Source organism: Pelophylax lessonae, assembly GCF_965119305.1.
Source record: "Pelophylax lessonae genome assembly, chromosome: 9".
Classification (NCBI taxonomy): Eukaryota; Metazoa; Chordata; class Amphibia; order Anura; family Ranidae; genus Pelophylax; species Pelophylax lessonae.
This window is the reverse complement of record NC_138776.1, coordinates 9,412,626-9,426,946: the sequence shown is the minus strand read 5'-3', so window position 1 is coordinate 9,426,946 and position 14,321 is coordinate 9,412,626. Positions and strand designations below refer to the sequence as shown.

The following is a 14,321-nucleotide window of genomic DNA, read 5'->3' as shown; positions in this document are numbered from 1 at the left end:
TGCGTGCTCTGAGTTCTGTGTATACTCCTGTATATGATGGAAGTCTACAATCTGTCATTCAATATATATTTAAGGATTATGTACTATGGAGGCTTTTTCTTCTCTATGTGATGTGATTGCGGCCACACCAGCCTGAACCGGTGATACAAGGCAGGATGGATCCATGCACCAAATTCTGACCCTCCCATCTGAATATCGAAGCTAAAATCCAGACTCATCAGACCAGGCAACGTTTTTCCAATATTCTATTGTCCAATGTTGGTGATCCTGTGCCAATTGTAGCCTCAGTTTCCTGTTCTTAGCTGACAGGAGTGGCCCCCCGTGTGGTCTTCTGCTGCTGTAGCCCATCTGCTTCAAGATTTGATGTATTATGCAGTCAGAGATGGTATTCTGCATACCTTGGATGTAACAAGTGATTAGTTGAGTTATTGTTTCATTTCTATCATCTGGAACCAGTCTGCCCATTCTTCTCTGACCTGAACACAACTGCCGCTCACTGGATATTTTCTCTTTTTCCCACCATTCTCTGTAATCCCGAGAGATAATTGTATGTGAAAATCCCAGAAATACTCAGACCGGGCCGTCTGCCACCAACAACCATGCCACGTTCAAAGTCTCCTAAATTCCCTTTCTTCCCCATTCTGATGCTCGGTTTGAACTTCAGTAAGTCGTCTTCACCACGTCTAGATGCCTAAATGCATTTATTTGCTGCCATGTGATTGGTTGATTAGCAATTTGTGTTAACAAGCTACTGAACAGGTGTACCTAATAAAGTGTCCGGTGAGTGTAGATTGAAGTAGCTGTGAATAGGTTGGAGGAGATCTGTCCTCGCTCACATGTATGAATGTGGATTTTTGTAGTGGATTTCATTGTTAGATTTGATCCCTATTGGAGGAGTTATCACATCTACATTAAATGTTTTACATTTTCAGCAAGTGTTGGTATTGGGACACATTGTAGGGTGCAGATTTCTCATTGGTTTCATCACACATTTTGTCACTAAGTGTAGGGCTCTATGCATAGAATTCTATTCTACTATTTCTACTTCTATATCAGACTTCCTGCTGGCCGATGATTTTCATTCATTACATTTTCCACAAAGTTTTTTAGTGCAGATATTTCATTATTTCTGTTTTCTATCCAGCTTTAGAGAAGTGTCTGATATTGGTGATATATAGAGACAAACAGGAGATGAAATATTTCTCCATTATTATTATTTGATTTATGGAGTTTGGACAGAACAGTCCAGGATTGGAGATTTATGGAGCCTAAAGATGGATTTTGATGACATTCTCATATTTCTATATTATTTATGTGGTTTAGATATAAAACTGTCCCAGAATATTATTGTCTCAGTCAGTCCTGTTATACTCACTGTAATTCCTCTATCCGGCTTGTTGTCAGAGCTTCCATCACCTCCCTGAAATGAGGACCCCACAGATTGTTCCCAGACAGGTCCAATGTCCTCAGTGTCTGGTTATTTCTTATTCCAGATGCCAGGTGGGGGCAGGAACTGTCTGTCAGGTGATTATCATCCAATCTGTAGAAGAAGAGAAGAATGTTACCAGAAGAAAATGAATTTCTCCCCCAGGAATGAATGGAACTATTCTCTATATAGCACTGCCCCCCGCAAGGACTGCTTGCTATTCTCTCTGTGGATTCCCCTCCCCCGGTTCCCAGCACACGGCCATAATCCAGGACAATTCCTTCCTTCTCCTCGGCTCACTCCAATAATCAGTCCAGGGGTATTTGGTTGGTTTGGCTGTTTATTGTAGAATGGGGATAGGAGAAGGAAATAGTGGGATACTCCAACTTTAACTATTCCCAGTGATGAGGACTCCTTCTCTGCTTTACTATAGATATGGAACAGCCAGGCTGTTGATTCATCCTGCCACTCCGGATGAATAGGAATTAAGCCTCTTATCCTTAAGATGACTTGGTGACTTCCGGTTCCGGCGCCGCATGGAGTAGCTGGGTCTTGAGCAGCTCCCGCGGTGTGCCCCAGTAAACCGGCCTGTAAACTCTGCCCGCCACCTCCAGCTCGCCTCAGGCTATCCCCCCCCTACTTCAGGACCCCATCCGGAACCGGCCGTTACCCGCAACTTGTCCCGCCATTGAACGGTTACTTGAAAAACCGGCCGCGAGGCCTCCGCCGGGCACGGCCCAAATCGAGGCCGCGGTCGCGGACTACTCCGGAACGGCGGCGGAATCGGCAGCGATGGACACTACTAAAATGCCGGAGGAAGACCCCCGGCCACCCACCACGGCATCCTCCTCTGCTCCAGACCCCTCCACTGAGAGGATAGCTAAGGCTGTGGTAGCTTTGCTCACCCCCACAATCAAAGCATCAGTGGAACAGGCCGTGGCTGCAGGCATGGCTGCAATAAGGAAGGAGCTGGAGTCTCACTCCCACCGCCTCAATGAGGCAGAAACCCGGATCTCCAGTGTGGAGGACGAACTATACCAAATGCAAGGCACAGAACAATCCCAGGACAAATTGAACCGCCTTATCATGGACAAACTGGAGGACCTGGAAAATAGGTCTCGGCGGAGTAACCTGAGATTTATAGGGATTCCAGAATCCGTCCCACCTTCAGCCATTCCTGAAATCTGTGCACGGAAAATCCCTGCAGCCCTGGGCATACAAGGGACCTGCGTTGTGGAACGGGCTCACAGAATGGGTCTCTACTCTGAAGAACGTAAGAGCCCTCGCCCACGAAATACTTGAACTACACAGACAAATCTGCCATCCTTTAGAAGTTCCGCCAAACTTCCCATTTCCAGATCGAAGGTATGAAAATCCTTATCTTTGCAGACTACTCAGTTGACGTCGCAAAAAAACATAAAACTTTCCAAACCGTATGCTCACAGCTGCATCAGGAACGCATAAAATTTACTCTGGCCTACCCGGCGACATTGCGCCTTCGTGCCCCGAACGGCAATCAACTCTCCTTCCAGGATCCTACGGAGGCAGAAAAATTTGTCCGCTCGCTCCATCATGGCGAATCAGGTCACAACAACTCGGCTAAATCCCTATCTTTTTCCAGGCCGGATATTCCCCACAGCCCCAGGAAGGAATCCCCAAAACGGCAACGATACTCCGATGTGGTTAGCTCTGGCCGCTCTGGCCCCCCCCGCTGAACCTCCTCAGGGACTCGTTGTGCTGTCTACTCCTGAGTGGGCCATGGGATCGTTTTCCTCCGGGCCTAGCTCCCGAGTGGCTCCTGCCGTCCGACGGCTGAAACCGTAAGCTCGTCCTCTACCATTGGAGATTTGTTATGTATTATATTGCATAGTTATTGTTGTTCTACTTCTGCTGTTCATTCGTTCCTCTCTTTCGTACTGCTCATTATGTCATGGCTGCACTATGCTCGGTCGTAGGTCGCGACCCAGGTTTCTGCAGACACGATCATTGTTAGGGCTCACCTTGCCCCGTTTCGTATCTGGAGACACACTTGGGGAGCTGTGCTCCATCGCATACACATGCGGAAAAAAGTGAAGTCCTTGCGACTATGTTTTTGTTCTTATTTTGTATTTTTGGTCTTTACCACCCAGTTTTCCGGTCTCCCTCTTGCCCGTTCCTTCCTCCCCAGGGGTCAGTCTCCTCATGGTTGCTGTACTTGCTTGGCAAAACTTTCCAACCAGGTGGCGGTTTCACCTAATTTGATAACACCTTGCTATCCCCCCGATAATGGTTAGATCCTTTTTCGGTTATTGCACACACCCAACCCCCTCGGTTAAGATAGGACACTGATATCCTGGAATGTTAAGGGTCTCAGATCCCCGGCTAAGAGAATGAAAGTCCTGCGGCATCTTAAACGCCTCCGGGCCGATATAGCTCTTATCCAGGAATCGCACCTTTCATCTGATGACATGGCTCGCATGGAAAAACTTTGGGTGGGTAAGGTGGTGGGATCAGCAGCGCTCGGGCGCAAGGCGGGTGTACTCATTCTATTTCATAAGCGTCTCCCGGAAGTCCTTTCGGTGGATGTGGATACGGAGGGCCGCTATGTTTCGGCTCACGTCCGCGTCAACAGTAAGGAATTCGTCATCTCTAACGTATACGCTCCTAACGTTTTTGACCAGTCCTTTTATTCAGCGTTATCCGCGCGAACCCTGGTTCTCCCACACGTCCCCCATTTGAAGGGGGCGACTTTAACGCTGTCATGGACCCGGTTCTCGATAAGTCGTTGTCCCCTTTGGAGGTGCGTCCTCGTACGGGCGGTTGTAACGCTCCTGCGTTTTATGTATTGTGTGGATTTTCAGCTGCAGAAATATTCCACTTCAGTAGTCATGTAAGAGAAACGCTGAGACACCATTCCCAACTCTCAATGACTCATCATGTGTGGAGGATCTCAATTCAGCAAGTAAATACACACACTCAATAAGATGTTTCCTAGAGTGACTTATGTATATAGTATCACAGTGATGATAGGCTGAAGAGACAGGTTGGGTAGAGATGGTAGAGGACAGACACTTGAAAGGAAATGTTCTTGAAAGTAAGATAGTAACAGATGGGATGCAGATAGGTTTAGCAATCATGTATGGTAGCAGATGACAGAGTAGCAGGTGGCCATACAAGAGAGATCAACCCAGTGCAGGAACAGGTGATAGTAGGTTCAAGAGCTAGCAATCTTAGATAATGCAGATGTAGTAATAGTCCTTAGTATGCAGAGCTAGATAGTGTAAGCTTTAGTATAAAGGTTATAGAGGTTTCCCCTGTGGGGTATTTATCACTAATAGCAATGTAGCAGAGGAGAGGTTCAGCAAGAGCGGATGATCCGGTAGCGGGATACAGGGATCAGCGCAGCGTGGTTCCGACAGCGAGGTATGCTTGCAAGCATGAGAGCTTCAAGACAGGTTACCATCAAGGCACAAAGTAGTTTGAACGAACACATGTGAGTGAGAGCATCGGTCTTAAAGGTGTATGCGCACCTTACCAAAAGAGAATGGTGGGGCGCATACACTTATGAAAGAGTAATTAGGGTACCCAAAGGTACCAGAACATTGCAGCGGTTCCCCCACACCCCTAGCCACGCTCACGGACTCTCTATCACTAACGGACGTATGGCGACATTTCCACCCGACTGACCGGGAATATACCTTTTACTCCCACCCCCACAAAACTTTCACGAGAATTGAATATCTGTTCTGCTCTGACTCTCTCCTCTCGCTAGCGCAGGACGCAGTAATCCACGACATGGCGATATCGGATCACTCCCCTCTCTCCTTATCCATTGACTTTACCGGTTCCCCTGCTGTCCCCCTAATATGGCGGTTCCCCTCCTTCCTTGCCAACAACGCTGACTTCAATTCGTATTTGGAACGGGCATTGCAGGAGTACTCTGACTCTAATGCGGATCACTCCTCCTCCCCCCATTTATTTTGGGAAGCGGGCAAGGCCTTCCTGAGAGGACGTATTATCTCCTATGCGGCGGCATACAAACGGCACGCTAAGAGCGGCTATAAATCGGCGAGCGATCGTCTCCGTGAGGCACAGCGCAATTTACTCCTGGCGGACACCCCATCGACCAAGGAAACTTGGGTCCTAGCTAAAAAGAATTTTGACGAATGGGCTGATAAAGTCGAACGTATCCACACGGCCCATCTTGCAGCATCCTTGCACAAGTTCGGCAACAAGGCTGGCAAACTGTTGGCGAAAATGTGCAAGGGTCGGCCGTCACCCACACATATTGGGTCCCTGCGGGACTCCTCGGGCATGGTCGATTCCACCCCCCAAGGCGTGCAGCGTATCATGAGAGACTTTTACTCTTCGCTATATGGTCCGGAAGACGTAGACGACGCGTCGGGCGATATGTTTTTGTCGGGCACGGGACTCCCTCGCATTAGTCCTGCACAGCTGGACATGTTGAACGCCCCGATTTCGGCGGAAGAAGTCGCGGACACACGATTAAACATCTCACGGCGAGTAAATCACCTGGTCCAGACGGCCTCACAGGGGAATTCTACAAATCGATCACAGCGAGTCTGGTTCCTACTCTGGTGGCGGTATACACATACATTTGGGACGGCGGGCCCTACCTACCGACGGGTAATCAGGCTATAATCAAACTACTTGCGAAAAAGGGTAAAGACCCACTAGAGCCGGGATCCTACCGCCCTATCTCGTTACTCAATCTCGATGTGAAAATCCTGTCAAAAATTGTAGCCTTGCGTCTGGCACTTATCATGCCCCATTTGATCCATCCGGCTTCACTAAAGGACGATCGGCCACGGCGAATATCCGAAAAGTGTTATTGGTACTGAGACAAGCTCGGTTGCACCCAACCCAAGACCTGGCTATAGTCACTTTAGATGCCGAAAAGGCATTTGACAATGTCAATTTTGTCTGGCTGCGTAAAGTGTTGGATACCATGGGTTTCCAAGGCCCGTTCGTCCGACTGATTACGTCTATGTACGCATCCCCGACTGCTAGACTCTGCGTAGGAGGTTCTATGACTGAGGACTTCAGACTGTTCAAAGGTACGCGCCAAGGCTGCCCACTGTCTCCACTACTGTTTAATTTGACCATGGAACCCCTATCCAGGTATCTCTCCGGCCCTGCCCCCCTACATGGGGTCTGACTGGGTCACCTAGACCTGAGGATCTCTCTATTTGCAGATGACGTCCTCCTTTTCACATCATGCCCTTCTGCCGACATTCCCACGATTGTATCCACCTTTAACATCTTCAAGAAATGCTCGGGCCTCAAAATTAATTACTCGAAGAGCGAGATTCTCCCCCTGGGTCCAGGCGCAACCCGCGAGTGGGAATCGGACTCTCCCTTTAAAATAGCGACACACTCTATTACCTTTCTTGGCATAAAGATTGGAAGGACCCCCGCATCTATTTACACTCTCAACTATCCACCGCTATTTGCCAAAATTAAAGGGGAACTGGAAAACTGGAGGGAACTGCCGCTGTCTCTCTTGGGTAGATGCCACCTGATCAAAATGGTCAGTTTTGCCCGAATTTTGTATTTCCTTCAAACTCTCCCATTATTGATTAAACATAAAGATGTACAGGACCTCTCCAGGGCGTTCTCCAGGTTTCTTTGGCGAGGAAAGAGGCCTCGCATCGCCTCAAAAAAACTGTGCCTCCCCAGGCGAGACGCGGGTATAAATTTTCCTGACTTACGCTAGTATAACCTGTCATGCTTATTGAGAGTGGCATTGGACTGGATATCTCGGACTTCACAATTCTCGAACTTCGAGTTGGAATCCCAGATGTCTGGCCCTTTTACGTTAGCCTCACTCCTCCATGCCAAATGGGTCCAACTTCCACCCACACTACGTCATAACCTGCTCCTGAGGGATACGGTTATTGCGTGGAGGGAAGTGAGGAAACTTTTAAAATTGCCCCTATACTTCTCCAAACATCTCCCAATTCGGGGTAACCCTGCTTTTCCCCCCGGCTTGGAACATGCGGTCTATAAAGGATGGGAATCAAAGGGACTGGTCAACTTCATCCAACTCTGCAATCCACAAACTGGACTCCTGCTGTCATCCGCTGAAATCTCGGAGAAACACAATTTGCCACCTTCAGATTCTTTCTACCTGACACAATGCCGACACTTTATTCGTGGCACGTTAACCGAGCCCGACAGCGGGTTCAAGCTCTCTCTCATCGACACCCTACTGGACTCTGGCAAGTACACCATCTTGGATATCTACAAACCACTCATTCAACACTGCCCACCTGCCTCCTTTACTTCTTCAGCATCGAACTGGCTTAAGGACTTCCCGGGTGAGGACACGTTACCCAAGATGATTAGCGGTCTTCGGACCACTCTCAGACTCACCCCTAACTCTACATGGAAGGAAACACGACTTAAAATATTCCATAGGGCGCATGTCCCTTTCCTATCGGACAAGTCAATTCCGGATGCTCATAAATGTCCTCTTTGCCTTGCTGAGCGACCCTCTCTCTTCCACAAATTTTGTGACTGTGCACTGATATCAGCGTTCTGGGACCAGGTACTAGCATTCATAGCAACGGTAACCAAACTATCAGCACCAAAAGACCCTCTTCTATTGCTCTTCGGATACTGGGACAAGCGTCTACAGAAATGGTCAAGAACCTCAGCCGAACCATCTTGTCTTTGGATCCTGACCACCTTGCTCATCGCCAGGCATTTGATTTTGAAACAATGGATAGCAACCTCCCCCCCTCGCATATCCATGCTACGGTCAGAGCTAACCACACTTCACTCCATTGACCGCCTCAACACAGACTTTTCGGCCCCCTCTGCGGCCGATGCCTTCAACGCCAAATGGAACATCTTCAGCAACCATACTGTATCTCCAATGCTCTGGACTCCCCCCCTGATGCCTTCACCTTTCAGATTCATGACCCTCCCACAGATGCAACCCCTTCTTAGCCCCCCTCTGCTCAAATCTAGGACATGGATTCTGGGCCCCTCCCTGACCTTGATTTCCCTCCTCCTGCTCGCAATGAGTGGGCAGGCAGCCCCCAGTTCCCCCTATGTGATGTTGTTTTTTTCTCTGCCTTGTATCTGCAAATCCCTGTCATATGTTTTGTTAAACTTGAAAATTTTAAATAAAAAAAAAAAAAAAAAAAAAAGATGACTTGGTGAACAACTAGTTATCTTCAGGACACTCTCCCTAGTATCCTCTCTCTCTTGTTCGGCTGACACCCGTCCATTGACTGTCCTACTAGCAGGGGTGGCCCCCCTCAGGTCAGGCCCCTTGACACGAGTCCCTGTACTCACAATACTGCAGTCCCAGGGTCTCCCCCTCTCAGTCAGCTCTCCTGGACCTCTGGGTTCAGCTCCTCTCCACCACTTTTCTGGCCCTCAGGATGACCTCCTGCGACTGCATGGCACCTCTACAGAGGAGGAGGAAGCCGGAAGCCGCCACCTCCCTTCAGGACTTCCCTCTCCAACCAAAGACCCCACAGCACATGTGCTCCTGGCTTTTATACAGTATACCAGAATGCACTGAGGCAACCTGCCTTCTGCCAATCACCAGGACTGTATCAAAGCCTATGCATCCATTCGTCAGGTTTCCTCCCACTGTCCAACATGCCTCCCTATTGCACCAGTGTGAAACACTCTCTAAACCCGGGGTCCTCAATAGGCGGACTCCGGGCCGCCTCCGGACCCACACGGACTTTAATCTGGACCGCCGAAGTGGTCTCCTTCCTTCTGTTATCAGCGGGGGTCAGAATGGAGAGGATCGGAGTGGCTGTGTGTTACACTGGCAGCGCCACATGATTACAAAAAGCCGAGTTCTTCTGCTTACCAGCGGAGAGGATGTCCTACAAAGTCCCGCCTCCTGGGTCGGCTCTTACCTATGATAGACAGAACACTGGTGACGTCTATCATAGGAGCCGGTCCAGGAGGCGGGATTTCGAATGACATCCTCTCCGCTGGTAAGCAGAATAACTCGGCTTTTTGTAATCATGCGGCGCTGCCAGTGTAACACACAGCCACTCCGATCCTCTCCATTCTGCCCCCCCCCCGCTTATGTCACAGGTCACTCTTCATTAATGGGGACACGCACATGGTCACTCGGCATTCATGGGGACACACACAATGGTCATTCTGCATTCATGGGGACACGCACAATGGTCACTCTGCATTCATGGGGACACGCACAATGGTCACAAGCACAATGGTCACTCTGCATTAATGGGGACACGCACAATGGTCACTCTGCATTCATGGGGACACGCACAATGGTCACTCTGCATTAATGGGGACACGCACAATGGTCACTCTGCATTCATGGGGACACACACAATGGTCACTCTGCATTCATGGGGACACGCACAATGATCACTCTGCATTCATGGGGACACACACAATGGTCACTCTGCATTCATGGGGACACACACAATGGTCACTCTGCATTCATGGGGACACACACAATGGTCACTCTGCATTCATGGGGACACGCACAATGGTCACTCTGCATTCATGGGGACACGCACAATGGTCACTCTGCATTAATGGGGACACGCACAATGGTCACTCTGCATTCATGGGGACACGCACAATGGTCACTCTGCATTCATGGGGACACGCACAATGGTCACTCTGCATTCATGGGGGCACACACAATGGTCACTCTGCATTGGATGGGGGCAAGTTTTGGGGAATGCCTTTTTTTGTTGTTGGCGTTCTGTATTTGGAATTTGACGGTCACATATCCGGACCTCGGACTGAATGGAAAATTTGTAAGTGGACCTTTCAAGTTTACATTTGAGTACCCCTGCTCTAGACTGAATGAAGCGCATGCTGAGCACATTGAGCAGACCTCACTAACAGATCCTGCTCTCTGGTAGGCAGAGAACAATATAGATTTACCTGCAGCCCCTCTGATAGGCAGACAGAGCTCAAACTATACTCTCTCACTACCTACCTAGGAGGGTGTTACACTCACCCCCCGCCAAACCGAGCCATGTCCTTACTGGCACCTACCTAGGAGGGTGCAACAAATACATACAAGGAACTCATTTCTCTTTATTGGAGATAATTTATAGTAGATAACTTTATAAAACACAATCTATTGTCTACATGTAGCACCCTCCTAGGTAGGTGTTAGGTAAAATATATATGTGGCTCTGTTCTGCTTATCAGGAGAGCCTGATCTGTTAGTTAGCCTGTCACATGCTTCCAGGTGTGACTTATATGGTCTGGGGAGTCTCCCCACTGTATCCAATGAGGGATATGGTTGGATAGTGGAGGAAACCTAGCCAATAGCACACCAGGGTTTATGACTGTCCCAGTGGGTGGGCATTGCTGCGATGCATCTTGGGATTGGGAATAAATCCAGAGGGGACATGTGACAGGGTGTCTTTTGGTGGGAGCAGAGTCCCAGGAGGAGGTGGACGGCTGTCTCTCCTGCTGAAGTGAGGAAGGTCTAGGGACCAGGGGTTGATCTGTGCTGCAGAGGATCCAGTGTGCTGACCAGTGGAGCTGCTGGGCAGGAGACGTCAGGAAAAACAGTATAGTGAGTACTCAAGGATCTGCCCGGGGGTCTGCCTAAGAGAGGGGACCACTCCAGAGATGTCAGGGGGATCCAGAAGTCAGCTAACCCAGAGTGTTACAGTAAAGGGGGTGCCAAGCAGTTAAGCCCTGAAGATTAGGGGATAAAGGGGGCGCCAGGAAGGGCCCTGAAGTTGTTCAGCAGTACAGTCTACCTTAACTTACAGCTTGACTTAGGAAAGGATTACCTCAGGAAGCTTCATAACTCTTTCCACAGCCAAGGGCAAAGTGAAGCAGAGGCCTAGCCATGACTAGCACAACACAGCGTTACTCAGCGTTAACCAGCATTTTTCAGCGTTAACCTGCCGATTGTGCATGGTTCTAGTCAGTTGGAGTGTCCCACTCATCCCTTCTCCTATCCAGGTTCCTAATAAAACCTAAAAACCAAAGAAACTGGACTGATCCTTGTCTGATATAAAAACACTTGGAAACATGCCAGATTGTTCTACTGTTGCTAATGGTAACCCAGGGGAACCCCCACACAGCCCCTCCCATGGGAGTGGCGCTACATCACTATTGGAGATTTCTCTTTCTGTGGATCCCAATTAGTAAATGTGAGATGAGAAGTGGATGAGGTGGTGTGATCCATTCATTATTCCTGTATGGGGATTGTACCATACACACTCACACTGACCTCTAGGCTTTCACCTCCAACCTTCTGCTAAGTCTTCCATTCAGTTGTGGGGATTCACTTTGATGGTCACAGAAGTCTCACTCATGTTGTGGAAACTTCATTGACTAAAAGTGACACCATTGTACTTTGGGATTTCATGGTGGAGGATTTGATCTTATGAGTTTTGTGTTGGGGAGTCTCACTTTTATTGTTATATTATCACATTTATATAGTGTGAATGTTATATACTAGTGCTGCAGTCTTCCATATTATACTAGAAGTGCGAACTCCACCAATACTCATCAAATATAACAATTACATTCACTACAAACATTTCATACATGAGAGCAAGGGCAGATCTCCTGCAACCTATTCACAGCTACTTCAATCTATATAACATATAATGTACAAATATAGATAAACATGAAGAACAACAAAGTTATCTCTAAAAAATGGAAACATCAAGAGAAAGTTCATAAATGTGAAAAAGTGGATTTCCTACAACCCATTCACCACTACTTCCATCTCCAGTCACCATACAGTGACTTGTGCAGTAACAGAAATAATAATTCCCAAAGATTCATCCAGAAGGTTTATATCAATGCTGATCAGCTGCCACCTCTTTGCAGCAACTTCAATCATCCTCCACCACACCAGTAAGCAAACAGGTCACTTACCAAAAGGTTTGTCCCCACAAGTAATGGCCCAGACATGCATGTTTATACGCACCGCTCCGGACTGCAGCCGTTCATGATGGAGTGAAGGAAGTGATGTCATCGCACACGGCTGCAGTCCGGAGCGGTGCGTGCTCTGAGTTCTGTGTATACTCCTGTATATGATGGAAGTCTACAATCTGTCATTCAATATATATTTAAGGATTATGTACTATGGAGGCTTTTTCTTTTCTATGTGATGTGATTGCGGCCATTGTCTGGATACCTCGGGTGATATTGGAGATCCTACCTGTAGGGGTGACATTCCGGGGCACAGTCTGTTCTCATTGGAAGCCGGCTTGAGCGGAGTGGCGCTGCTGGAAGGATATAAACATGCATGTCTGGGCCTTGCTTGTGGGGACAAACCTTTTGGTAAGTGACCTGTTTGCTCACTGGTGTGGTGGAGGATGATTGAAGTTGCTGCAAAGAGGAGGCAGCTGATGAGCATTGATTTAAACCTTCTGGATGAATCTTTGGGAATTATTATTTCTGTTACTGCACAAGTCACTGTATGGTGATTGGAGATGGAAGTAGTGGTGAATGGGTTGTAGGAAATCCACTTTTCACATTTATGAACTTTCTCTTGATGTTTGCAATATTATAAGATAACTTTGTTGCTCTTCATGTTTATGTATTTTGCACATTATATATTATATACACTCACCAGACACTTTATTAGGTGCACCTTGCTAGTAGCGGGTTGGACCCCCTTTTGCCTTCATTCTTGGTGGAATAGATACAACAAGGTGCGGGAAACTTTCCTCAGAGATTTTCCTCCATAGTGACATGATAACATCACACATTTGCTGCAGATTTGTCGGCTGCACATCCATGATGCCAATCTCCCGTTCCACCACATCCCAAAGGTGCTCTATTGGATGAGATGTGGGGAGTGTGGAGGCCATTGGAGGACAGTGACCTCATTGTCATGGTGAAGAAACCAGTGGTGAGATGATTGGAGCTTTGTGACATGGTGCATTATCCTGCTGGGAGGAGCCATCAGAAGATGGGAGGAGCCATCAGAAGATGGGGACACTGTAGTCATAAAGGGATGGACATGGTCAGCAACAATACTCAGGTAGGCCATGGGGTGTATACCATGCTCAATTGGTACTAAGGGGTTCAAAGTGTACCAAGAAAATATCCCCCACACCTTTACCCCCCCTCACCATTACACCCCCACCACCAGTCTGAACCAGTGATACAAGGCAGGATGGATCCATGCACCAAATTCTTATCCTCCCATCTGAATGTCGCAGCTGAAATCCAGACTCCTCAGACCAGGCAATGTTTTTCCAATCTTCTATTGTCCAATGTTGGTGATCCTGTGCCAATTGTAGCCTCAGTTTCCTGTTCTTAGCTGACAGGAATGGCCCCCCGTGTGGTCTTCTGCTGCTGTAGCCCATCTGCTTCAAGGTTCAATGTGTTGTGCAGTCAGAGATGGTGTTCTGCATACCTTGGATGTAACGAGTGGTTATTTGAGTTATTGTTGCCTTTCTATCATCTGGAACCAGTCTGCCCATTCTCCTCTGCCCTCAACACAACTGCCGCTCACTGGATATTTTCTCTTTTTCCCCACCATTCTCTGTAATCCCGAGAGACGGTTGTGTGTGAAAATCCCAGAAATACTCAGAGCAGCCCGTCTGCCACCAACAACCATCCCACGTTCAAAGTCTCCTAAATTCCCTTTCTTCCCCATTCTGATGCTCGGTTTGAACTTCAGTAAGTCGTCTTCACCACGTCTAGATGCCTAAATGCATTGAGTTGCTGTCATGTGATTGGCTGATCAGCAATTTGTATTACCAAACAATTGAACAGGTGTACCTAATAAAGTGTCCGGTGAGTGTAGATTGAAGTTGCTGTGAATAGGTTGGAGGAGATCTGTCCTCGCTCACATGTATGAATGTGGATTTTTGTAGTGGATTTCATTGTTAGATTTGATCCCTATTGGTGGAGTTATCACATCTACATTAAATGTTTTACA

General features: G+C 48.0%; 1 protein-coding gene across 2 annotated transcripts in view; it reads right to left on the bottom strand.

Annotated features, from left to right (window-relative positions):
• Positions 1-14,321, bottom strand: part of LOC309564529 (NACHT, LRR and PYD domains-containing protein 12-like) — a 579,648-nt gene that overhangs the window by 128,030 nt on the left and 437,297 nt on the right. For both annotated transcript variants that reach the window (XM_082269162.1, XM_082269163.1), the window contains one exon: positions 1,376-1,540. In XM_082269162.1, coding sequence (XP_082125288.1) covers positions 1,376-1,540 — 165 coding nt within the window. The remainder of the gene's footprint in view (positions 1-1,375; positions 1,541-14,321) is intronic.